This window comes from Cucurbita pepo, chromosome 1 (genome assembly GCF_057944985.1).
Source record: "Cucurbita pepo subsp. pepo isolate OVF chromosome 1, ASM5794498v1, whole genome shotgun sequence".
Lineage (NCBI taxonomy): Eukaryota > Viridiplantae > Streptophyta > Magnoliopsida > Cucurbitales > Cucurbitaceae > Cucurbita > Cucurbita pepo.
In genome coordinates, this window is record NC_141798.1 from 3,540,862 (window position 1) to 3,568,342 (window position 27,481).

At 35.4% G+C, this 27,481-nt stretch overlaps 5 protein-coding genes across 6 annotated transcripts in view; 3 read left to right on the top strand and 2 right to left on the bottom strand.

Moving 5' to 3' along the window:
* Positions 1 to 3,500, top strand: part of LOC111793670 (zinc finger CCCH domain-containing protein 44) — a 10,627-nt gene extending 7,127 nt beyond the window's left edge. Inside the window, exons 8-10 of the mRNA XM_023675664.2 lie at positions 254 to 324; positions 852 to 1,009; positions 1,097 to 3,500. Coding sequence (XP_023531432.2) covers positions 254 to 324; positions 852 to 1,009; positions 1,097 to 2,865 — 1,998 coding nt within the window. The 3' untranslated portion in view covers positions 2,866 to 3,500. The remainder of the gene's footprint in view (positions 1 to 253; positions 325 to 851; positions 1,010 to 1,096) is intronic.
* A 1,761-nt stretch (positions 3,501 to 5,261) lies between these two features.
* On the top strand, positions 5,262 to 9,503 carry LOC111787985 (protein FMP32, mitochondrial). Of its 2 annotated transcripts, none has more exons than XM_087116845.1 (8): positions 5,262 to 5,546; positions 5,955 to 6,197; positions 6,397 to 6,528; positions 6,712 to 6,771; positions 8,673 to 8,749; positions 8,858 to 8,914; positions 9,002 to 9,068; positions 9,157 to 9,503. In XM_087116845.1, exons 1-8 carry the CDS (start codon positions 5,517 to 5,519, stop codon positions 9,274 to 9,276), a joined length of 786 nt encoding a protein of 261 aa, XP_086972971.1. In that variant the 5' UTR covers positions 5,262 to 5,516; the 3' UTR covers positions 9,277 to 9,503. The 2 variants fall into 2 exon arrangements, with proteins under 2 accessions (XP_086972971.1, XP_023523878.2); XM_023668110.2 differs by having other exon boundaries at positions 5,263 to 5,629.
* A 493-nt stretch (positions 9,504 to 9,996) lies between these two features.
* Positions 9,997 to 11,621, bottom strand: LOC111804153 (uncharacterized). The gene has a single exon (XM_087116843.1). The coding sequence runs from the start codon at positions 11,283 to 11,285 to the stop codon at positions 10,026 to 10,028; it is 1,260 nt and encodes a 419-aa protein (XP_086972969.1). The 5' UTR covers positions 11,286 to 11,621; the 3' UTR covers positions 9,997 to 10,025.
* Positions 11,622 to 17,634: 6,013 nt separating this feature from the next.
* On the top strand, positions 17,635 to 19,324 carry LOC111777336 (homeobox-leucine zipper protein ATHB-40). The gene is made up of 3 exons (XM_023656882.2): positions 17,635 to 17,794; positions 17,893 to 18,212; positions 18,998 to 19,324. Exons 1-3 carry the CDS (start codon positions 17,704 to 17,706, stop codon positions 19,229 to 19,231), a joined length of 645 nt encoding a protein of 214 aa, XP_023512650.2. The 5' UTR covers positions 17,635 to 17,703; the 3' UTR covers positions 19,232 to 19,324.
* Positions 19,325 to 20,305: 981 nt separating this feature from the next.
* HAM4 (GRAS family transcription factor) lies at positions 20,306 to 22,269 on the bottom strand. The gene has a single exon (XM_023698781.2). It carries the CDS (start codon positions 22,169 to 22,171, stop codon positions 20,474 to 20,476), a length of 1,698 nt encoding a protein of 565 aa, XP_023554549.2. The 5' UTR covers positions 22,172 to 22,269; the 3' UTR covers positions 20,306 to 20,473.
* Positions 22,270 to 27,481: the final 5,212 nt, after the last annotated feature.

Below are 27,481 nucleotides of genomic sequence, written 5' to 3' on the forward strand. Positions count from 1 at the left end.
TTTAGAGAAGTTAATATGGTGATGAACTCTTCTTTTTATTTAACAATTTTCATGTTGCCAAAAAAAGTGTTTTTTTTTTTTTTTTTTTTTTTTGTGTGTGTGTGTGTGTGTGTCGTTCTTTCTTTAAGGCGTAGCTGTGAGTTGACATCACTAAATGGTTGATTATTAGCCTAGACAATGTTGCAAATAATAATTTGATAATCGTATGTTATTTGATGTGCTTGGTTTGGCTTTCTGTTTTATGTTTGTCCAGATGCTCAAAAAAGAGATCTCTCAACTTGATCACCTCCACGATGAAGCTAGTAAGAAGGGCAATATGGATGAATATCCTTTTATGAAAGATTGTTCTGAACTCACTCTTTCAGATTGCTTTAATGCTGTCATGCTTATCAATATTGCTGAATAGCATTTGAGGACTACTTCTATTTCAACATGATATCTTCTTTCATTTCCTCCCTTTGCATTTATTTTGTTACATGAATATTGAGTGGTTGATTATTGACTATCCTATGGAAGTTCTGTATTGAATAGCGATGCAAGCTGGAGGATCTTTTTAATTTTACTTTTATGCCTTTATTTTAAATTTAAGTTCTACGAGACCTTTTCAAATAACAAGTTATCTGGACACCTGGTTTTGTTAACCACACCAGACAGCAGTGCATTGATAATATGGTGTTTTCTCTACACCCATACACGAGCGCTGCAAGATCCTTAGGTGTGTGAAGTTGGATTTTCTCCATGTTATGCACATGTCCTTTGGTTTGACTTTATGTGTAGAAGATTTTTAGTTTCTAGTCTGTTTATATTTTGAAGTGCTTGATCTTTTGTGGTATTCCTTGACTCTGCAATACATTAAGAGATTTTGCGGAGAGGTTACATCGTCTCAAGTCACCGGAAGAACATCAGCATAGACTTCTAAAAATTCCTGAAGTACGTTCAGATCCAACTATGCATCCAAGTTATGATGAGGTTGAAGAAGATAAGGACGAATCAAACAAGAAAAGACAAGGTCTGTCAACTATCTTATGTTATTATGGAATTATTTTTAAGTTTTTCCTCAAGGAAGTATTCTGTAAATTTATCCGTGTGTTTGCAGGGAGTCTCAAGAGATCTAGAAATTGTGACCTTGATGAAAGAGAGGGGGAGCTTACCTCACCACGAAGAGTAACCAATTCAAATGTTAGTGGAAGTGATGTACAGAAAAATTCAACTAGTACTTCAGAGCAAAGTAGGAATATTAGCTTACCAGCTAATGTAAATAAAGAAGGCAACTGCTTGCCCAGTGACAGGACTTGTGAAACAACATGGGCAGGAAGAGGTCTTTTACCACATAATTGGAATGTAACTAACCAAGCTAAAACTTCCTCTCCTTTGACCTCTGATGGGCATTGCCAAGTGGTGTTACCTGAAGCCTCAGTTCCACCACTTTCTATTGGGATAGGAAGTTTTTCTAATGATGCAGAAGTGGAAAGGATATGGCAATACCAGGACCCGACTGGAAAAATTCAGGGTCCATTTTCTATGACGCATTTACGTCATTGGAGTAATAGTGGACACCTCACTCCTGATCTTAGAGTATGGAGGACAACTGAATCGCATAAGGACTCTGTACTGTTAACTAACGCATTGAATGGACGTTACAACAAATCATCTTCTACATGGCACAACAGTCTTCTGAGTCTAGGGAGAGGAAATGGACCTACTTTGGGCGGTTCTGATAATCATCATAGTGGCCAAAGGAATGGAGGTACAAATTCTGGTATGAAATCTGTTCAGTTTGACATGGGTTTTATCAGGAATAGTAACTCTGAGCAGAAAGATCATCTTACAGTATGTGATGCTGAAAATGAGCCCATGATGAGCACTGGTTCAAGTTCACCTTCTAAAGATTTGTGTGCACCTGCAGATACTGTCAACTCTAATCAGTCTTTGGCTGGGAACCTTGAGGTAGCACACGACCCATTGAAGAACAATAATTCGTGGTCCTATCCTTCCCTTATGAATTTACTTTCATCGGCTACATTATCCTTACAACCACCAGTGGCAGAAGTCCATCAGGTCAAGGAAAACCACAGTCCCAATAGTGAGGATCAGAATTCACAGACAATTACTTTGGGAGGGGTTCATAGTCAACCTAGTCGCAAGAAACAGTCTAGTAGTGAGGATTGTTCTAGTCAATCTTCTGGACAAAACTGGATCGCTCCACCTGCTGATGCTTCCTCTCGTGAATGGAACTCTAATTGTAGTGGTCTATCTTTGATGAATTCACTCAAGCCATCAGAGAAAATCCGAGAAATTTTACCTGTTATTCCAAATTCCACCCTGAAACCAACGAGTGGAGATGATATTAAACAATCTGTATCTTCAAGTGTTCTTGTCCAGGATTCTGGCCCTAGCTGGTGTAGTGCCTCAAGTTTTCTGGGTGGACGACAACTTCCTAGTCATCTAGCAGGTGGATGGGGTGGGTATTCGGCTGCACCAGGTAGACCTATTGAGGACTTGAACTCCAGTCTCATAACTGCATCTGGTCTGAAATCATCTGATGTAATGGATGATCATGATACGACCGTGGCTACGATAAACTGGGAGGCAATTGTTGATGAGCCCAATGACTTTAATTCCTTGGTTGATGAATCTGTCTCAGACTTGTTAGCAGAAGTCGAAGCAATGGAATGCTTGAGTGGTTTGGCTTCCACAGCATCAATGGTGAATTGTAGCGAGGAATTAACTCGGGGTTCTAGAAGTGATTGTTTTTTCTCTGTGGATGCATTCAGTCCAGCTGCTGAGATGAAGGTAGATGCATTAAGCTCCACGACCAATTTGCAGTTTCCATTTCACATTAGAGTGAAAGATGAGCAACCTTGAACTGCAGAAACCATGACGATTCTTTTACTGGTACTCAAGTTGGGGGATCAGAATCCTTGTAAAATATCACCGTACCAATCTGAAACTCTTTCTGACAAACAAAACTGACGGGAATTTCCCCATAACTTAGGCTAATACAGGAATACTGTGGGAATAAGATCAGCACTGCAAAATGGCTTTAGAAAGGATTACAAGTCAAAAAAGCACAACAGACATTTCTGCAACCGATCCTGGAGTGGCCAAATGAGCTATTGTTTTAACACATCGTCTAGTTCGAGACATCAAAATTCAGTGTAGTTGTACATCTCCCTGAACAGACAGCCACCATTCAGATGGTGTACTTTCGGACCGCCACCCAAAGGGCAGCGGAGTCTGTAGATATATATATTACGGAGGAAATAGTAATATGCAATAGAGGAGCTCCGTGCTTTTGTTTTTGTCTTTGTTTTCTTTTTTTGCCTCTGTAGTTGATAGTTCCATTGCAATACACTTCCACATTTGGTTTTACATTCATTGTTCGAATCCGGAAAGTCTGCTTGTTAACATTGTTGTAATTTTAACTCGAAACCTGCCCAATTAGAGGTCCTGTGGAATAATATGCATATCAATAATACCTGATTGTTTTAGAGACTTCACATCTTCAGGGGATTTATCTGGACCCTTGTTTTGATCTTTGCATATTGGTTGGTTCTGATTTGATCTTTGCATATTGGTTTGTTCAGACCTTAATTGAAAATTATTCTCTCGTTTGACAATATGGTCAGGTGGAGTTTGAACATCTGACGTTCCAGTCCACGCTCGTTTTACGCAGGTTTTAGATTCTCAGGTAATTATGTATTAATGGATGTTAGAAACCCTTCAACTTTGCGAACACTGGTTAGAACTGTCGAACTCCAACTTTCTGGATACTAAAATGTTTATTGCTGCATTTTTTGTATGCAGGATGGGAAATTGAAGGATTAATTTGAACAATTTCTATAATGTTTAAATCTACTTCACTTTAATTCCGTCTAATGCATTTTATTTCTAGGATAAGAGTGTCTTTTTAATAACAAAATTTGTTTAGTTGCACTGGAATCAAAAATAATTTTACTAATCACACACACACATACATATCTATTGAATTTAAGCTTAGTGTTGCATCTCCCGAAACTAATATATGGAATCATCGATCTGGTTTGTTTATGAGGCCACTACACCTTTTGAGATCTTACGCACACTTGTATTTTTTTCGATTTTGATGGGAGTTGTTTTCTATCATATTTCCCTATTCATCTTTTTAAATTTTAGTTTTATTTATTATTATTATATATTTATTTTGGGTGACACTATTATTTGACTCGAAAAAATACATACACGTGCAGACATGACGATCACGACTATAGTGGTGACGATCACGACTATAGTGGGCCTACAACTCGGCCTTGAATTCTAATTCTTTTATTATGTTTCAGATGTGCATTACTTTCATTCACATAGTTTCATATGCATCACTTTCGTGCACAAATAACTTATTAAGCAAGTATCACTTTCAAACTTCTTTGGCCTCGTTGTACACGTAGTCATATAACTTTCATATATACTAACCCTACATGCATCACTTTTCATGCTTGTAGAAACCCCAAAAGAGCATAGAACTAATAGATAGTTTATGACGGTAATGAGTCGCACACATGCATGAGGGCTTACAAATAGAAATCATTAGTTTTATACATGATGGCACATAAAATATATTCGGGGCAAAAAAAAAATTCTCACCCATCAAATTCACGATTTTGTTTCAAAAAAACTCATGGCCTGACAAACATCAAACAATCATCTAACCAAGTATATATAGGCCTGATTTTGAATTCAACCATCACCATTGTTTTCTTATATGACTACACGTACCTAACGATTGATGCACTAGGTTTAAGACATAGTTTCGATAATACTTGTTATTACAACATGATATCTACAGTTATTTTACTTTTGACGACTTCAACTTAAAAAGTATTGTATAAACATAGATGTCATCCTATCACTTTATATCTTTATATAATTATCTTAATGAGGTATATTATTAAATTTATTTCATTAAAAAAAAAAAAAAAAAGTTAAGAATTGAGAATTAAAAAAAGCTTTAAAAAGTCTGCATGCTTTTTGATGTTTGAATGTTAATAGAGAATATAATTTGTGAATCTCCTTTTAAAAGTAAATGCTCCTAACACACATTCTAACACGCAGATCCGGATTAAGATGTTCAATCTATCCTAATCCAATCGCTATCCCAAAATCTCTTAAATTTAATTTTCAGACAAAAAAAAAAAAAAAAAAAAAAAAAAAAAAAAGAAACGAATTAATATGACTAAACACGACGAATCAAAATTAAGATTTTTTTTTTTCTTTTGTAATAAAATCAACAAATCAAAAAAGAAAAGAAATTCAATTTTCCATGCCATAGGTGAGAAGAAACTTTGATTCTTTGAACCGTCCGTGTTTTTAGTTCATCGGGAGAAGGAAGCTTCAGAAATTTGAGGCGTTTTTTTGCTTCCAATTCCAAGGATTTTGAGCGGACCCTCATAGTTCTTTGTTTGCTCGCGAAGAAACCGGGAAACTTCCACGCTGTTGCTCGTCTTTGACTACTGGTGGCTGGGATCATCTTTATTTTCATGTGCATCGGTTCCCTTCAATACAAAAAGGTCTTTCTCGCTCCCAAATTTTTGTTAATTCGTTTTCAACTTTGAAGACCTTGCTTCTTGTGTCGATCTTCCATCTTACACAGGTCGGTTTAATGGCTACGTTTCTTCAGAAATGGCCTATTCTTTCTTCCTTTTTTTTTTTTTTTTTTTTTTTTTTTTTTTTTTTTTAATTTTAAAATTCCTGGGCAGTTGATTTCGGCGTGAAATTGATGTGGGTTGATGATTATACGATAGTTTTACTGGGTATTTTGAATTTTATTGGTTTTTTGCATCTTCTTCCGCGCGAAATGGAGGGGTGGGATTGTGTGTAATGAATGTTGATCTTTTTTTCAATCAAAATTTCTGAAAGTAAGACGGAATTGCTTCGTCAATCGAGTTTTGCTAAAATTGTTCGCAATGTTGCTACAGAATCGAATGGCCGCTGGTGCGGCTCGTAAACGAGTGGGGCAATTGGTAGCCAATTCAGCTTTTCGAAGTTTGGGAGCTTCGAAGGTGTCTTCGTTCGAAAGCGCAATCTCCGACCATTCTGCAAATAATTTATCGGCATTCATCTCTTTGATTTCTCGGTACAGACACTGTGAATTTAGGCAGATCTCTCACCTTTCAAAATCCAACGGAAAGCATTTATTTCTAGTCGACACGTTAGCCCTAGTAATTTTGCTCTCTTTGTTCTTGTTTTGGTTCTTATAAATTGCTTGCGTTGTAAAAGATTTGGAATCACTTGTATTTTTCTTCATATGATTCCCCATGAGGATATATGATATCCGAATTAAGATGGAGTGAGAATTTGAGAATCTCTGTGTTGTTCTCATAAGGGTTGTTGGAAAGTGATATGATGCATTTCTTCCAGGTTAGGAAATTGGAGGGTCAAGGGGTGCCCTCAAATCAAGCTGAAGCAATAACAGATGCCATTACCGAAGTGTTAAATGATAGCTTGGAAAATGTATCTCATTCATTTGTTTCAAAGGGGGAGATGCAGAAAGTGAGTTTCTAAATACTCAAATGTTTACATGTCTTGAATTCAGCTAATGTTATCATTGTACAATGATGGCAACAAGATGAGGTTCTTGATGAAATGAGCATCTATAACATTTATCATTTTACCATTTTTTTGTTTCGTTTATAACCTACTAACCTTTCACTGGATGTCATGTTATGTTTATAGATTGAAATGATCCAGGAGGCCAATTTGTCGAAATTCAAATCTGAAGTTCAAAGCTCACAGGTATTTACTAGTATTACTTATTTAATTGCTGTATTTCTTATACACACATAGGTTTCATGATTCGCTGTTAAATATAATATAAGAGATATTTGAATTTCATATTCTCGCTGTATTTTGATTGATTATAGTCTTTTAGCATTGTTCTTTGTTATTGGCTTGCTGTTATACTATCCTTATTTAGTTTCCTAGTCTGCTTAGATGATAGTATCTATTATAATACTGTTTAATTTGTTAGGTTAAAATAAGGGGAAAACCTTGAATTGAAAATGTCTTATTGATGTATTGTACTAGTATTTAGTTTCCATTGTTGTCTTGCATATCTTATGATATTGTTCCAGTTCTTGAATAAAATAGAAAAATTCTAGAGTGGCGTGATGATCTACTCCTAATTTCCTGTTCTTGCAATATGTTACCAACTACCATGAGTTGGTTGGACAAACCTTGTACTTGTATGTTTTTTAGGTTATGGGATCAATTCTTAGCGGCATTCTATTTGAGATGCCAAATAGCTTACAAGTTTCTGGAATTTGACCAAATGTGGTATTTTGGATAGCATGTAGATGGGTGGGGTGGGAACTTTATACAGGTTGAATAACTGAACTTGAAAGTATAATACTTATTGCACTTGGATTTTCCAAACTATTTTGGTGTTTGCACTGCTAGTTAATGTAATATTTTTGTATACCATGGACATGGAGCTCCCATATGTTACTGGAAGGATTCTAAGAGATCTGACTTTAGAGTCGATGAACAACTTCGTTGTTGAGTATAATCGGGTCTAGGTTAAGGCTAAGATCTGCCCACTCTATAGCCTCTGCATCCTTCAAGTTCCTCCCAAGTCTAAGATCACAAAGTCTGTTGGTGGTGTTCCAAACATCTTTTAACGGTGGCCTCTTTGTAATGAAAAAGCCTGAAGAGGTGGGGGTAATGCGAAGCCAAGGATCAGGCTCCATTACCAACTTGGTGATACATGTTGATAGTCTTCTCTCTATTTTCTCTATGATTGAAGCCAAAAGGCTTTAACTCTAGAAACGCCAGGGAGAGGAAGCCCCATATAAGAATTCAACCATTCACCCATTTTACAACCATTCTTCTTATCTTCATCCTCAATAATTGTGGGATCAACATTAATACCAATAATCTCTGATTTATGAAGATTAATGTGGTGTCTGGAAGCCTGTTTGAAAACCCCAACTCCCTTGAGGAGGTATTGAAATGATATCTTATCTTCGGACTCAGAAAATAGAATGGTGTCATGAACAAATGAGATATGTTTGATTCTTAAATTACCTTGGGCAACCCAAAGGCCTTTGATATGGCCCTCGCATTTGAGTTCGAATAGCAAACTGCTAAAGTTGCCCATAATCATAATGAAAAGGAAGGGAGATAATGGACCCCCTTGTCTTAGGGCCCCAAGTTGCTAGAATTTTACCATGAGGACGGCCATTGATGAGAATTGAGAAATTAGTAGAGGAGATGCACCCTCTAATCCAAATTCTCCACTTAAGCCCAAAGCCTTTGGAAGCAAGGATATTATCAAGAAAATCCCAATCCACCTTATCAAAACCCTCTTCTTTCTTTGCCATTCGTCAATAAGTTCATCGGCCTGAGAGATGCATTAAGGATTTGTGGTTGTCATCCCTCAGCAAATGTTGTTTGGTACCCTAATGGTGAGAGGAAAGACCTTTTCGTGACTTTCTGGAAGGACCTGAGTGATGATTTTATAGAGGCAAGTGGTGAGGCCAATAGAGTGAAAGTCAACCACAGTTCTAACATGGAGTTTCTTTGGAATCAAACATATTTAAGTCTCAAAATTTTATTTGTTAAGGAAATCTTATACTTTACAAAGTTGGTTTGTTAGTTTATGTTCTCTGACCATTGGATCAACACGTGTAATGTAGGGGCACCATTTTTCGTTATTGGGACACGAGACCGAAAAACTCCGAAATGATATTGATAAGATGCGCAATGAGTTGAGGTTTGTTTTACCGTACCTCGGTTTAGATGAAATGTATACTGAGTTCATATTTTAGACATTAGCTCTTGAATTGGTCTCATTTGGGAAGGACCTTTGATTATGGTGCAGGTATGAAATTGACAAAGTCACAGCTGGACAGCGATTGGATTTGAATCTTGAGAGAGGGTAAGTGAACTTTTTGTGTAAGAAGAAGCAGGAGAGTATGTTAGGGAATCAATTTTAGTTACACGTTTTTGTTGTTCACAAGTGCAGGAGGATACGGGATGAGCTAGCTAATCAGAATGCTGAAACAAACAACCTAACTAATAAACTTGATCGGGTAAGACCAACTACGTGAAGCTTGAGAAGTTGGAATGATTTGTGTTTATTAAGAAACTCTGTAATCTTGTTTGCTCAAAAAATTGCAGGAAATTCATGCTCTGAGGGCACAAGTGGAAGCTGCGAAATACGATGTAATAAAATACTGCATCGGTACCCTTGTTTCCATATCTGCTGTGGGTCTGGCTGTGATCCGCATATTGATGTGAACAGTATAAGGTGATGCTCATAAAGTTCTTATAGGGATTTATCAGGACCATTTTTTTTCTTAGAATTCCTTCAACAACATGACATTATTTCTATTTTTTCTTTCTTTCTTTCTTTAAGCTTCTTCCAGAGAATTTCCATGTATTATTGTTTTCACATGGAAATAGATGTGGATGTAGTACATGTCAATTACCACTCCGTCGATAATAAACATTCTTTCGATGTTCAAGATTTTCTTGTGAACAATGGATCATTATCCTAACATTTAATTAAGGGCATGAACAGCATAAACTTTGACATATTAAATTTCAAACTTGGAAGAAAAAAAAATTACAAGACTTTATATCAAATTTGCAACTTAAGTTTTAAAATTGTTGCACCAAATATTATTATATATGTTATAAAAATCCCTGAAGGCTGGAGGAAACTCCTTTCCATTTAAGGAAAAATAGATCCGTTGGCGAGAGTTAACACGTGGACGGCAGTGATTTTGACAGAGCCCATCCCACCTGCCCTATAAAACTCATCTGTCAGAATCTCAGAAACAAACAAGAGAAAAAAATCAAAAGATCAAAATCCCATTCCCCATTCACTTATTTGATAGACCCTCGTCGTCATGCCAACTTCAAATCATTTCCCGATTAATCAATGGAAGAAACAAAAAGCCATTGCTAAGCTAAGCTAAAACAACTACTCATATTATGAACATAATTCTATTCCCTTCCCAAAAAACAGAGCTTTTTTTATTATTTTATGGGATCATCGGGCCGGCGCTCCGGCACGCGGCGGTGGATTTTTGTTCGCCGCCTTCACAGAAGAAGAAGAATGTTGGGCAGCGAAATAGACAGTTCCCGCCGAGTCGGACGGTGGCGGAGTCGGGTTTCATCCGCCGCAAGGGCTCTGGGATTGGCCCGAACAAGTAGTTTCCGCCCAACAGCAGCCTCTCGAGCGGCGAGATGCCGGGATTTGGCGCGGCGGTTTTCAACGCGTAGATAACCGGAATCATTCCGGTAAAGTTGTTGTTCTCCAGTGATAAAGCAGAGAGCTTCGGCATAAACGCCAGGAACGGCGGTAGAAACCCAGTAATTTCGTTTTCGCTCAAATCGACGGCGATAAGCCCACTCCGAGAGCCGCTGGAATCAGGGGTTTCCACGGCGGAGAATCGATTGAAAGAGAGCGTAAGTTGCTCCAAAGAAGGATGTTCAAACAGAGCCGCCGGAACAGAGCCACCTAATTGGTTGTGACTCAGATCCACAACTTGAAGATTAACCAATTTACCAACACTACCGGGAATCGCCCCTTCAAAGCTGTTATTCCTCATGGACAATTGAACCAACGACGCCGGAAAAACCGACGGAAGTTCGCCGGAAAACCTATTATCACTACCATCTAAATAATACAAATTCTTCAAACCCAACAAATCGGGAAACGCACCCGTGAACCCGTTCGACTGCAGTTCCAACCGCTTCAAACTAACAAGCCCCACAAAACTCGCCGGAACAGAACCATTAAACCCATTCCCATTTAAATACAGCTCCTCAAGAGCAGAGAGTGACCCGATTGACGTCGGAACCTCGCCGGAAAACGAGTTAGCAGAGAGACTCAGTAAGCGCATCCGAGTCAAATTGGAGAAGGAGGAGGCAGGAATGGGACCCGAAAAGAAATTGTTGGACAAATCAAGAGTTTCCAAATAAGGAAGGTTCCAGAAAACAGAGGAAATGGAGCCTGAGTAACCGGCCTGGTCGAGGTTGAGCTCGGTCACACGGCTGGCTTCAGAAACAACGGTATCGCACCGGAAACCGCAAGTGAATTTCTGGCCGAAGAGATTATCACAAGGATCAACAGAAAAATCCCAAGAATGTACACAGGAAGCAGAGGAGATGGAACTAGGGTCCAAAGCGTTCTTCAGCTGTTGCAGAACTTGGGTGTCTTCCCAGTGGGTCTTAGAGTGTACGGAAAGGAGAACCGCCATAAAAAGGGGAAAGGGAGCAAGATTGCGAGGAGTACCCATTTTAGAGGGGAGGGAGGGGGAGTTCAATTTTGGAAGTGTTGTCGTGGGATTTGGAGAAAGAGGGCGTTCTTAGTTTATCAGATCATTTGAAGCTCAAGTTCATCGGGGTTATTTCGTCAATTTGGGCCCCCATTAAAATTGAACCATTAAATGTTAGCCCACTGTTGGGCATCTGGTCCAATTCTTAGGCCCATTAGACTTAGCCCATTCTATAATTTGTAGATGATGTTCTCTAATATTAGTCCAGCCCAATATCAAATTTGTCACGCACATTTTCTATCAATATTATTATTATTTTTCTTTTAAAAAAAGGCTCCTCCATGTTCTAGAAGACCCAAAGAAAAATAAATAAATAAATAAATGGCCTCATTTTATTTTTTACTGGTCATCTTTATCTTTCTCATGTCACGTGGTCATCAAATAATCTTGGTCTACTTTGGAATTAAATAATGTATTGAATTTGGACCTATAAATCATGCCATACGTCAGCATGTAGTGTAATACACTTAATAATTATTATTTTAATAAAAAATAAGCATTAAAAGTATTGAATATAGAGCCTTAATAGTACATTTGTCCTTGGAGTTAGAGCTGGAAATTGTCACAATCCCACCTTGATTAAACACCAAATCAAAAATCAAGGCGTAATTCAAGGCTTAAAACAATTAAATATAATTCCCAAAATGTTATCCTTTTTTCTTTTTTAAAAAACAAATTAACTTTTTCTTGGTTTTCTCCTTGGATTTGAATGGAACAAGCTTATGGGTGGGAAGATTTTGAGACATACACGATTTTTCAGAAACAAAGGATAAATATATACCAAATTTAAATGCAAATTACTCCTTAATCTATGCTTTTATTAATTACTTGTTACATAATCCACCCATTTCATATATTCTAATATTTTTTAAAATTACCAATAAAGTTATATTGAACTATCATACTGTATGGGTCAAAACGTACCAACGTGTCTATCTTCTATTCCAGCACGCAATTTCAAGGTACCAACGTTAGTGCTTGGCTTACCACAACTGTCACTCTCAAGATTGGAACAACGTGCATTGTAAATAAATATTATTAACTCGTTTAAAATTTCATACCTCATATTTATTATAATAAAAAAAAAATGAAACTTTTTGTATGATGTTTGTGTTAAAAATAAAATAGGAATCTAGATGATGACGACGAAGACGACAACGACCACAACAAGTTCACATTTTCCCATTTGAAAGCATAAAATGTCTCTATCTATGTTATGTATAGTTCAAAAGTTTTAAAAGTTTGGAGATGGGAATCAAAATGGAATTTCAAGTTGTCAGTACACAAGACATAAACCACTATTGCTCACAAGCCCACACAACACACTATTGGGTCCTCTTGTCGGTTGGAACCTATAATTGTACCTAATATTTCTTGTTTCATTAACTAATTTCTTTGTTTTAAATCTATACATTTTTAATTAACTTATTTATGGATAAAATAAATATACGACCTCAAATTTCTTAATCATTTGGATACTTGCAAAGTAACTTTTGGCAAACATCTACAGCCGATCACCTAAATCTGTAATTTTAATAAATTATATACTACTTTATAAAAAGAATAAAAGAGTTTATTTTTATCATATTTTTCATGTATTAAAGTTTAATTATAAAAAATATTCTGGTTATCAGTGTGAGAATGAAATTAAATAATAATAATAATAAAAAGTAGTCACATGCATTGACAATTTGATTAAATGTCCCTAATTTATGGGTTGAATTAGTTTGTAGATTAACCTAAAATTATATTATATATATACATGTATCTATTTTAATTTCATTGCCATATATTACTTCATAGAAAAATGATGACTATAAGAAAATTATAATTTTTATTTTTATCATTTATTATGTTCGCAAATGAAAATAATTCTTAAAAAAAAAAAAAAAAAAAAAAAAAAAGGTGGCATTAGATAAAGTAACCCCACTATGAACACTCTGAAACATAATTAGCCTTCTTTTTTTTTTTTAATTTAAAAAAAGGAAAAAAAGAGAACAAAGCCCAAGGAAAGAGTTTAATATGTATATATAAATGTATAAAATAAGGGATTTGGTTAATTGAAATGAGTGCATGAAATCAAAGGGAATCTCAGGTTAATTAAAGTAATTAAAAGATATGATCAATCATAATTGTAACCAATAGCTTTAACCCAAGTTGTGAAGTTGGAAGATGGGGAAACAATGCCTGCCTTTGTCGGTATAAACATGACACCCATTACTTTATAATCTTTAATTAACCATCCTAATTTCCTCTTTTTTCTTAACTAATTCTTAATCAATTTTTAAAACAAAAGCTTCCAACGCAGGGAATCTCTCATTCATGCGCCCAATCACCTTTTCCTTTTCTTTTCTTTAATTCATTTTAATAATGCCATTATTAACTTAATTCAATGCCTTTTTCTCTTTCTCTCCCTTCCCTGCTACTACCTCATTGCTCTTATCCTTGTTAACCATCTTCCATGGTTTCCTTTCGTTGTTAACTAAACTAGAGTTAAATAGAAGTCAACCCAACTCACCTAATTTCTGCCCAAAATAACAAAACTTTAAGAAAAGTATGTGTAAGGATAAACAAGAGTGAGTAATAAGAAGGTTTGTTGTAAGTGTGAGTTATGAATTTGAAGTGATAAAAAGAAGAGGTGGCGTAGAGACAGTGAACTTATGGACACAAAGGTGGTGGGAATAGCTACTTATGGCGGCTGCCCTTCATACTTTCTTACTTTGAGATAGATTGGAGATGTGAAAAGGATGGGATTCAAAGTGCTAAAAATATCTCGTCTTCCATCAACTTAACAATCCAAATTAAAGCTAGAACTTTTGAGGTTGTCACTTGGAGAAGTATCTTGTGTTCGTGATATACAACATGCATGAGATTCCACATTTTTAAATCATGGTACATGATTATGATATACATCCATAACCTTTCCATGAGACATACATAGGTTTGTAGCTTCAATCGACCTTAGGCGAGGTTCGTATTCGCCAACAAAACATCACTTTTGTGGAATTTAAGGTTATTCGATCACACATGCCGTCTACGCGTGCATGTTGAATCAGTAGATGAATAAAATAAATGGAAAAGGGTTATTGGTGATGGGGGGTTTTAGACATTGGTTATGGTGGAGACAAATTGAGGCATTGAGAAAATGTTTTTTTAGGGAAGCTTATAATCTAAAAGAGAGGAAGCTTATAATTTAAGGGAAGTGGGGAGAGGAAAGGGAAAGGAATGGTGTGGTCCATAAGAATCCATGGGCATTAGGGGAGTGACACGACTACATTATTATGGTTGGAGTTGTGACAGTGAGACACCCTTTGGGTTTGGGTTGCTCCCATGTGCACTTCCCTCTACGTGGAACCTGTCTCCATCCCACACCCTTTTTCTTTTCATCTCCCTCTCTCTCATCAGACAAGCTTTCTAATCCAAGTCACCTCTCGTCTTCTCTGCTTTTTTTTTCTCTCTCTCAAGGCTCCATTTGTTGAATGCTTTGTCACCTTCTGCCAACACTAATCCAATCAGTCTCCTTAATTTCTTTCAAACTCTCCACATCCCATAACCCCATTCATACCCATTTTCATCAAAGTTTGTGATCTGAGGCATCCCATCCCAATTTGGGTTCGTAGAATCAAAAACAATTTCATTTTGGTGTTGCTTAAATAAACCCCTTTTACTTTTACTTTTACTTTTACTTTTACTTTTTTACAAACTGAGGTGATTCCTGAAAGACATGAATGAAAGAAAGTGGAAGTGCTTTTTGAGAAAGGTAGGGGGGGGTAAGGTTAGTCCAATGCCATGAATCTTCCCATGAAAGTTGGTCAATATGAATATTGCCACGTGGTGGTAGCTCCCAAAATTGGGAGTCCCATTTTTTTGTTAATGCCCATTTTGAAAAAAGCCCAACTCAACTCCAAGCGCCATTCATCCAATTCAGTAACTTTGAAGAAGCACTATGAATGAATGCATGGGTTTGGCAGAGCCCCAAAAAGTATAAAGCTTTCACATATATGTGTAATGGGGATCCATTTTTCCCCTTTCAAAAAATAAAGGAAGAGGGGGTTTGCTAGCTCAACCCTGTACCATATTACAGCTTTACAAGGTAACATTTTGAAGAAAAGAGAATGGAAGGACCATACATTTCCACCTCCATCTGTCCCCCATAATTACATGTACTACAACTCTCTTTTTTCATTCTTTTATCTTCTTTCAATAATAAATAAATAAATAAATAAATAAATGGATAGGATTCGATCCAAATGTGTACAATTTGAGTTCTTAAATACTTTCCAGTTAAATTAAGTTTTAAATAAAATAAAAAAAAAAAAAGAAGCATAAATATTGGTGAGACACCTAAACTGGGATGGTGGGCGCAAGGCAGAACACATATAAAGAAAAGAAAAAAAAAAAAGTAAAAGATGTAGGGCACACACAAACTGTTTGTTGAAATGTCCCAAAAGGAAGAACAGTGGAAGGTTGTGTTTAGGCCTCATCTCGAGCCACCCCACGGCATGGCATGGCATGGCATGGCCTGTGCATTTTGGCGTTTATGTTGTGGTTGTTGGTGTTAACTTAAAATCCCCCAAAACTTCCCCAATTACCCCTCCTTACATAGCCTTATAATTCCCCTGTTTTAAGGCTATAGCTATACACCTAATGCAATCCAATACAATACAATATACCACCCATTTGGACAGCAAAATAAAAAAAAAAAAAAAAAAAAAAAAAAGAAGGAAAAATATTTGGGAAGTTGGGGGACTCTGTTTTGTTGGTCCAAATCAGGAGGGTACATTTGGAACTGTACAAATATGTTATTGTATTTTCATTGGAGCCTCTTTCTTTTTTTTTTTTCTTTTTTTTTTTTAATTTCCTCTCACATCCCCTCGGTCTCAGGTGTTGGGATCCCAGCCCACTTCTTTATTTTATTTTATTTTATTTTATTTTATTTATTTGTTTATTTCCATAATATATTATAGTGCCAAATTTTGTGTGTGTGGGTGGACTTTAGTGGGTGGCATGGCAGCCTTTTGTACCACTATACCCCCACCTTTCTTTTCTAATTACCCCAATCCCAATATTCACTCTCTTTTCCATTTAATTCAAACTCGACTATAAATACTTTTATTATTTATGTTTAACAAATATGTGTCTAAAATCTAGGAGACGTGGAATGTTTTAGCTACCATTACTTCGATGATTACTTAGAAGTATTAAAAAGTGAACTTCTTTTTATTGGTATTAAAAGGAATGGATGAAGATATGTTATATCAAGTAGACTAGAATTATCCATCCAACATAAGAAAAGTTATCCACATGCAATATTAAGTCAAGTCAATCAAGTCATTTTACCGTACAAAAATAATGGTTTCCAAATGTCTACTCTAACAAAAATGACTTCACATGATTTAGTGGCGTGGATAATAACTTTTTGTATACATTGCTTAGATTTTAGTTTGATGTGAAAGTTGAATGAGATATGATTTGTTAGTAGGAGAATTTGTATGATATATATGCTATTGATTAGCGATTATGGAACATTTTAGTTATAAATTTGAATCTTTATCTTGTTTTATGAGTATAAGGTTATATTAGGAAAAAGAATAGTACATCACCTCTTATCCCACGAAACGAAACTATGAAAGTTGGAAAAGAAAGACAAAATTAAAGCAATTTTTGTCTTTTTTTTTTATTAATTTCTTAATGGACGAGAGGCAGGCGTAGGACGAAAGACATGGACGTGAGTACATTAGAGCCTTTCATTTCCAAAGTTTTTAAAAAAAACCAAAAAAGACTTATGATACAAAATGACTGAAACACCCTCCTGCCACGTAAACAAAGGACAACACCACTTTTTTCCTTTGAAAAATTCACGTCCCTCTCACTTCTCTCATCCATGGGTAAAAGATGTCTACTTAATGGTAAAACTCGGTTCTACTAATTAAACGGGATTAAAGATAGAAATTCTATTTATTTATTTATTTATTTATTTAATTTTGAGTTTCTAAAAATTATTCTAAACTTAAAATTTATTAGGATGTTTTATTATTATTTTGAATAGAAAGATTTAGAAAAATAAAAATGGTTGAAAAGTAGTATTTATGTGTGGATATATAAAAAATGGGAGGTTTTAGTGTTGTGGATATGTTTATCCAGAAGTTGAAGAAAAAGTGTAATTAAAAAATGGCAGAAGTGTAATATGATATTGATGGTAGGGAGATTTAGGTAAATTGAGGTTGAAGGGATTAGAAAAGGCAAGAGATATGAGTTTGGGTTATAAATAAGGCAGCCAATCTCCCACTTTTAAACACAACTAATATCTGATACCAAAAAAACCGTGCGAGAGAGAGAGAGAGAGAGAGAGAGAGAGAGAGAGAGAGAGAGAGAGAAAATGAACCAGCAAGAGAGTGAAGAGCATGAAGCAGTACAAATCTGTGAGTTGTACACTCCATTATACATCCAAATGGTTCCCCAACAACAAGGTTTCTACCTCTTCTTTTAACTTTACCCAAAACTCTATATTTTCTTTTTCTTCAATTTTGATGTTCTCAATGTAACGGAAGTTTGGTTTTGGTTACAGATAATAATTTGGGTGAAGCAAAACGGAGACGACGTCGTAAGAAGAACAGAGGATCGGAAGCGGATGCGGTGGCAAAGAAGAGGAAGCTCACAGCCGCGCAGGTTCATCTTTTGGAGACTAATTTTGGGAGTGAACATAAGTTGGAGTCGGAAAGAAAGGACCGTCTCGCGTCCGAGTTAGGGCTCGATCCTCGCCAGGTCGCCGTCTGGTTTCAAAACCGCCGTGCCCGCTGGAAGAACAAGAAACTTGAGGAGGAATATTCTAGCTTGAAGAAGCTTCATGAATCCGTCGTCGTTGAAAAATGCCGTCTTGAAACTCAGGTCCATTTTCACCCTTTCTCTCTCTGTCTCACCTGCTGGTTTTCGTCTTTCCAGACACAACCAAACATTTTCTATTATTATTTTATAATTCAATATAATAAATAATTATTTTAAAAAAAAAAAACACATATTATAATTTTAAAGTTAGTTAATAACACATTTATTATTTTTCAATTTTTGTAACTGGATAGAGTAAAATCTATGTTGGCTTAATTTTTATATTAAAAAAAAAAAAACAGAGGAATTTGAGTACATCTCCATCAACCGAAAGGTGTTATTAGAGGAGAAAAAGCTTGGTAACTTTGGGTGATAAAGAGAGGGTGGGACACCATTTATGAACCAACGTGCATGGGCTCTGGGCTCGAAGAAGCCCACGCCACCTTCTTCAAAATATGTTTTTTTTTTTTTTTTTTTTACGAAAATAATAAAACTTTCCATAACCCAATTGCCTTACTACAACCATCTCATTGGACAATAAAACTCTTTTTTTAAAAACAAACAAAAAAAAAAAAACTAAATTTATAAAAGTAATTATAAAGTGTTTCGTACAACGTTGTCCGTGTTTCTATGGGCCATCGGCCCACTTTGGTCCCCCTCACTTCTACATTGCACCAATCAAGACTCAACAACACCCATGGAGATAATTAACTTTTACCCTACTAACTAAACAATTTTATTACTTTTACCCATTTAAATATACCGAAAAATAAAACTATTTAACCATTTCTTTTAGTAAACAAAGATAAGCAAAAAGTAAGGTTAATTTGTTGGTGATGATTTTACAGATACTGAAGCTGAAAGAACAACTTTCAGAAGTGGAGAAAGAAAAGGAGAGGTTGATAATGGGAGAACGGGGCGATGGGCCTTTAAGCAGCAGCAGCCCAAGCCCATCGATGTCAATGGACGCCGTCGACCCTACAGGCCTTGGGGAATTTGGAGCATCATTCGAAGATGTGTTCTATTACATGCCTGAAAACTCTTGCATTTATGGCATGGAATGGCCCAATCCCTATATTTGATATTATATTTTAGTTTTACTAATAATTCCATCTTAATTTATAAATGTATTATTATTATTATTATTATTAATGTTTTCTTTTTCTTTTTCTTTTTCTTTTTCTTTTTGTATAAAATTTATGAATCTAGTGTAAATCCTAATTTTCCCTTTCATTTTCTCTCTTTCACTATTTTATTGATTAAACTAAAATAAGCGAGTCTTGTAGGGGTAAAAAAGTAAATACGGAGAACTGAATGAAAGCGAAAAGAAGAAGAAAAAGAGGTGAAAATGGTGATATTTTAGTGAAAGATGCTACAAGTTGAGCATAATAATGCACAACAAAAATAATGGAATATGTATACAACGTCACTCTTCAATCACAAACATAGTGGAATAAATAGTTGGTGACTCTATTTTATATTTTATGTGTCCTGTCTTTTCCATTACGTCCTTTCACGTCATCACGTCATCCATCATAATTATTTATACAATCAAATAAATGTGGTATAATAGAATCATTCTTCAAAACTTAAAACTATTTTCTATAACTTATTTCTAAATTTCAAAATATCTAATCATTTTCGTCTCAACTCCTAAATTTTGGGTGTTATATAATAAAAAATCTTAAACTAATAATGATATGAAAACTTTGAATTTATATCCTTTACCAAATTTGGTTATAAAAACGTTAGTAAACACGTGTAACTTATAATTATAAACTCTCTTTTTCAACAAAAGACAATTTTTTAAAAGGAGGATATAAATTTTTGAAGAAGTCCATGATTGATGTATGAACAATTTTTAAATTGAGGGTCGTAATTGATAGAATTATAAATATGTGAATTTGATACAAGATTATGGATGAAAATTTAAAAATTGGAGATGAATGAAAATTAAGAGTCCAAAACAACTTAGTAGCCATATTCTGGGCCGACAGCTAAGCCCAAGAAGAAACAATATCTTAAAAAGAAAGAGAGAATAACTGATCCGAGTCCAATTATTATTATTATTATTAAAATACCAAAGCAGCTAACAATTTTTAATTTAAAAAGAAAATATATGGAAGAAGTGAATTTTTTAGTATGGAAAATATCCAGAAAGAAAAACCGAATATATATTAATATTAATATTAATTGGAGAAGGGCGGGATACATACCATTTTATGTACGTCCCTATAGTTAAACCCAAACCCCTAATCCCAATTATCGTAAATTATAATTATTAATCAATTTTGATACCCTCAATATCTCGGGTAATTAAGCTCTTAACACCTCCACGCCGACGTGGCAACCAGAGGCCTCTCGTGCCAGCACAGCACCAGCTCAGCATGCCGTTTTCCTACTTGGAACCCTTGAACCTGTACTTTTCCAAGTAAGCACTCCGCCTGAAAATCTGCAAACTGGCTCAGCGCCACTGGCCTCATCCCGGCGCCGTGGAATACCTCCCTCCACGGCGGCGCTGCCATTCTACCTGCTCCTTCCACCGCAGCCAATATCTTCGGCCGGAACACAAACGTCTCTATCCTCCGCACCCAGTCCCCGCCAGCCACCGCTGCGTCCAGCGACTCTAGCATCATGGCGTAGAACTCCAGGCTATCTACCAAATTCCTCTTGAACGACGCCGCGCCGGAGTCCGACCATCCTTCACTGTCAACGAACACGACGACGCAGGGCGACACCCGTCGCACGTCGGAGAGAAAAGACCCTATACTGTTTATACTCCCAAGACGGCGGAAGATCGCGGGCGTTAATAAAATCGCGGCCTTCTCCCCTTCCATGAACTTGACCGATTTGAACGACAACGTCTCGAAGGTCCGAAGCGGCACCAGATCTATATGAAACCGAATCTTCAGATCCTGAGCGAACTGACACAGATTCTCCCTAATCAACCTACTCTCAATCGCAAATTCCTCCGGCACCACCGCCGTTATCCGAAGCACCGGCGGAATCATCTTCCTGGACTCTGCCTTCTCTGCAATCTCCTTCATGAAAGACGCGTACTGCCCTCCAAACCCAATATCAAAATCAACAATATGAATGAAAGACGAACCGTTAAGAGCTTCAAGAAGCGCCTGATTGGTAGTGAAGTGGGAGAACATGGGAATTGGAGAAATTGCAGAGAAGACCTTGTAAGCCCTGATTGTATGAACAATTTCGGGCCAGGAGGAGAGGCGATTGTGGCGGTTGGAGGCGGAGAGGAGAGATTGAAGAGCCTCTTTGAAGAAGAAGGCGGCCCGCTGAAGGGGCTTTCCGGTGGAGGATTGAAGGCGTTGATTGAGGCGCTCCAATATGACTTGGGCGAGTTGGAAGTCATTGGAATCGAAACAATCAGCGGTGCGGACTATGTCTTCAAGGAATTCGCAGGAGAAGTTGTTGGAATTGGGAGCGGCCAAATCGAAGGAATTGAAGGTGGGGGTGTGGTTGGAATAGGGGGGTTCAGAGAGGAAGAAATCAGGGGAAACCAGATGGGTTTGATGATCGAAGGGGTGGGAGTGGAGGAAATCAGGGAATTGAGGAACATGATTATTGTTGTTGGGATTGGGATTGGGATTGGGATTGGGATTGGGATTGGGGTTTGGGTTTGGGTTTTTGGGAGCAGAGTTGGAGTCATCGTGTAAGCCCAAATCTCCCATGATGGAGTCCCAGTCGAGGTTGTGGAGGGCCTGTTCATCCCAGTCCAGAGAAGGGTTGTTGTTGTTGTTGTTGTTGTTGTTGTTGACGTTGGGACGATCGTCAGAGGGGAGGAGTGGAGCGGAGGAGAGGGTGTGTGGGTCAGGCGCCACAGGGCTGGGGCTGCGGCGGAGGTCGAGGACGGAGGTGGGTTCGTAACAGGGGTTGGTAATATTGGGGTTGGAGGTGGGGGTGGGAGTGGGGGTAGCGATGGCGATGGCGGAGGGAGAGGAATTGAGTTTAGGATTTGGAGAAGAAGAGGGCAATTGGTGATTGGAAACAGGAACTCTCATAGCTAAGATGAGAAGAGGAGAAGAAGAAGAAGAACAACAACAACAACAAGGGTGGGGCTGTGGAGGTAATGAAAGAAGCCTTTTTATGATGATTGAGTGAGTTAGCGTGTTTTATTTAACCAATGCCAAAAGGAGATGGCCACATAAAAGGATCCTCTTCGGAAAATGGAACTACCCAACTATCCACTCCCAATCCCTCGCCCTTTTTTTTTTTTTTTTTTTTTTTTTTTTTTTTTTTTTTTTACCATACCAATTAATTCTTACCTTTCACTTTCCATTTTAAATTCAGTAACAGTTCAATTTTTACTTTCCCACAAATTGTGAAGATTTAATTAAATTTAATTATCTTACTTTAATTAATAAAAAAAAAAAAACTGATTTTAAGGTAAAAATTGTCATGTTTGCTGGTGTTTAAAATTTTATTTGAAAATTTTAAACATGTGAAGTTTATGGTAAAACTTAATTTTATTTATTTATTCTAAATAGAAAGATATAAATATTTTTCATTGAGTTCAATTATAAGTTTTTTGACCATAAATTTTCAACAGGGTATCTATTAGTTATTTAAACTTTCAAAGTTGCTTTTTTAAAAAATTGAATCTATAATTTTTAAAGAGAATAGAAATGTCATAATTATTAAATTATAGTAAAGTTGACGAGAGTATTCATTTTAACTTTTAATATTTACACTCAATTCAAATCATCCAAATTATTCTACGATATAAATTTATTAGATATAAAATTAACAAATTTAAGATCTATATATAAAGCACTTAAACAAAAACAAAAACAAAACACAGACTATCAAGATCTATTTTAGTTTTTTTTATAGATGTATTTAATTATTATATAAATGATTTGTTTAAGTATTAATAAAAAGTTCATATTACTCGTTTAGAGTAATAAATACATTAATAACTATATTATAATAAAATTAATCTAATCATAATTTTTGTAATATTCTATTTTCAAGATTTAGACTAAAATTTATAATCCAACTTTGATACTAGTCGATTCCAATATGATCCGATACTAGAGCTTCACCCGAATCTAAACTTTAAATTTTAGTCCAAAATCTCACTAAATTTTAGTGGTTACTAATCATGAGTCTCTTTCTTGTAATTAAAAAGTATCGAAAAAAAGAAAAAAAAAAAAAAAAAAAAAGAGAAATTGGCAAATGGCATGACATACATGAGGAACAAGTAATATGGGAAAAAGATGGGGGCATGATCGACACTAGACAGAGGACTGCCCCCCTCTCTTTTTCATCTCTTACAAGCTTCTCTTTGAAGCCTAATCTTGCTTTTTTTTCTTCCATGTTTGCTTTTTTTTATTCTCGGCTTGGTTCGGTTTCGGCTTTGGCCTATTAGTTTTGCTTGTTCGTGTATGAAGCGAAGCCGAGAGGTTAGCCGAGAAGCCAAGCCAAGCTGTGGAAAGCAAGAGAGGTCAGAGAGAAACTTTATTGCCCTCACAATGGGAGGCTGATTAAACAGAAAAGAAAAAAGATGTTTAGGCTTATGGTTAATTGAATAATAAAATAAACCCTTTTTATGAGTTTTTTAAAAAAATTTGCTAGTTTTTGTTTCTTTCATTCTACTTTGTGGCTTAAACCATTGTTTTATGCTCTCTCTGTTGAAGCTTTTCACTTTACCCCAATAATTTAAAATAAACAATAATAATTATAAAAATATATATTAACATAATATCTTAATTTTAACGAAATTAATAAAGTTGAATTAATTCAATTGAATTTAGCCGAGTTTTATTAAAAATTGTTGTAGACGGGACGATTAAATTAAGAATGACATGATTTAACCATTCTTCCATTCCCTCCTCAATTGCATATCCAAAAATATTCAAAGTTTTGAAATGGAGAGGTAAGACTTTTGTAATATGCTCGACATTCCTAAGTCATATTCTCTCTCGTGTCAATGAACTCGTTAGATGGGTTCATTTGATAATAAAAATAAAAATTAAAAAAGGGCATTAAAATGAAAAGAATTTCCCTCGGAACCCTAGCGAGACAAGGTAAAAAGAGAAAAGGGGAGGAGGAAACAAACTGAAAAGAAAAAGAAGTGAAATAAGTGAAAGAAGGCAAAGTTGAGCATTAAAGTGAGTAAAGTTGGGGGCACTACAAGTTATAACACAACAACCTTTACTTATCCCTCCAAAAAAGCATACCCAAAAGAGCTATCATTCCCAACTTTAAGAATTGGGAGACTTGTAGCTATGTGTGAACTTCATCCAAATAAAACCAACAAAAAATAAAAGAGATTCCCCTACTCTTCACTCAACAAAACTCCTTCCTCTCTTTTTAGTTTTTTTACGAACATTGTCGTTCTCCACCTCTTCCAACCTCTTCTTCTACGAAAAATCTTAGTAGCAGGTGGCCATCGAAGCTCAATAGTATACAAAAAGTAAGAAGACAATTACAAGGAAGATGAAAGAAAAAAACAGGGAAGAATAAAAATGTTTTTTTTTTTTTTTTTTGTTAATAAGTTTGTAACTAAAAAATGTGAAATAGAAACTATAATATAAATGGTTCCAAATCAAATCTAAAACGGAAGTACAAATTTTCAGTTGTGTTATTTAGTTTTGTATAGTATATTTAATTGATAACAACTGTCTAGAAAGACAAGTGGCATAATGGCCACATTAAGTGGGTCCCACAAATTGACGAGGACTTTTGTCGCCAGTCGGCCATCGGTTGACTACTTATGTCCCACAGGGCCACTAATTTGTCCAACATCAAAAACATCTACCACCACACGCAACCCAACAGCGCGTCATTTCCACGCTCCTCTAAGTCATTTTTCGAATGTATTTGCTTCATAAAATATTTAAAATTAAAAAAAAAAAAAACTTTTAATTTCCTTTCTACTCCCTCAAATTATTTTTTTTCAAATTTTCTTTTTTTTTTTAGTTATCAACTTTAAGATGATTAAAATGAGATGGTTCAATCATAAGAACTAAATAGTTAAACGTGTTTTGATTGAAACAATTATATGTTTGGGTGACCTCTTGAGAATTTTTTTATAAGATATATGTGAGTGAGAACAAAACATGTTGAAAGAATTCGTGTTGTTACGTTGGAATAATATTCCGTCTATAAAAATCATAGAAATCAACCAGAAGCAGAAGCCGAAAGTTATAAAGTTATAGAAATATAAATAAATATATTATATAGAAGAAAGGTGTAGATGCAAAAGGAGATGGCAAGGGAATATGTTCGAATTGGGTGAGAAAGCAAGAAGTGATTGCCAAATCGACGAGTTTTCCAAATTCACATACTCAAAAGCAAACCCAAACCATATATTCAACTTTCACCATCCTTTCTTTTCTTTTTTGTGCCATTATTGCCACTTTATCACAAAGTTAACCCCTTCCTATGTAAAAAAAAAAAGATGTTTTGGGTCCTTTTTCTATAAATTATTAAATTTTTTTTTTTTAAATTTTAATTACGAATTACGTTTTATTTTATTGAATCATATGTAGGAATAAATCTTGAAAGTAACAATATCGTTTTTAAAATTTGAAATGTTATTTTGTAACACCAACAGCGATCCTCCCCTTTTGTTACGGGGAAGTGTGAAGACTTGAAGGGATCCAACGCACCCAATTATAGACATGAAAAAGGAACTTTTTGGGTGCATAGAATTGTGTGTCATTTTATATTATTGATACTATATACATGTATCTTTCAAATATGAAATTCATTCAAACATAAAATATCCATCACTAATGATATATACTAAATTCACCATAAATTTGATATTAACCATATATTACATTAAATGATTAACATATAATATATTAACCCAAAAGCTTTGAATTGATTGGTGATTTGAATATTAGGAAATGGTTAAGGAGATATGGAATTAAGCATCCAAATCCAGATTATAAAGAATATTACATAATTTAATGCTATAAAACAAAAGGACATAAATAAATCATAATTGATGTCACGTGTATCAGGTTATAGCATATGTGGATTATTCCAACCTAATATAAAATTAGTATCAGAACCTTATTGATTTAGAATGCAATCAAAACAAACTCCTTACTCATTCAAAACCTATGAATCATTCATATTCAACATTAAAATTCCATAAAAAGAAAACATTTAAATTTCTCCAAAATATATATACCTTTTCCGTACCTACATATTTCCAAATTCTGGCCTAAATTTTATATATTTCTATACCATATTCTAATTTTCTTGCCATAAACTTGTACTCTTAAAATATAATTATGCTACTCAAAATGTGAAATAAATTGTTTCGGCTTTGTTTCAGGGCCTCCTCAACAGCCTTCATTGTTAGGGTCGAGAAATCAAACCATATACAACATGTATCACGACTAGTAGGAACTAATTTTCAAAATTGATCCTTGGAAGGTACTTTTCTTTTTTGGGTATGGTTGAATGCACCATACTTCTCTAAGTATGCACACCTACATATGAACTCACTAAATAGGATCGCTAACGTACCCTCTATACCTAGCTATGGGCTAGTGCACGATCACACTGCAAGAAACCAATAGAAAGAAAAGGAACATGAATAATGATGTGGTGTATGCATTTATAATCATGCTCATATAGCATACAACATGCATGAAGTCTCGCATTAAAAATTATGATCTAATGAGATGACACATGTAACAAATTCAATATAAGACGTACATACATATTCATTATATTTCATGCATGCTTATCATACGTAAAACATCATGGTATCTCACAAAGCATAAATATAATCATATTAACCTAGCAAACATGAATAATAACAAACAAGAAGCCATACATCACTATATTCACTTGAATTTCATAACATAAATAATAACCCATCCTAAAAACTTTTAAGAGATTAAAAGAGAGAAAAAAAAAAACCCTAAATACGGTAAAAAGTCTAAAAATGACCATTTAACCTTTTCTAACCCTCCATGATATCACTTTACAATAGGTAATTTTTTTTTTTTTCTAAAGAAAAGTAAAAAAAGAAAAAAAGAACCGTCCAAGATTAATGGGTTAAAATAAATTCACGTTTTAGATTATAATATATAGATATATTATATATAAATAAATAAAGGTGGTGGAGAAGAATATATTATAAAAAAAATGAAGAAAATATTTGAAGTCCATGTCCTTAAGGGCTAAGTTTCGAAGGGAAAGACACGCGGTGGGAGGTGGAAGCTTGAAGCTTACAAAAGAAAAGAGAAAAAGGGATTGAGATTCCAAATTTGCATAATTGATGAAACACGATAATGACTTTAGGAACTTCATTTAATTTCAGGCCTGATCATCATCATCAT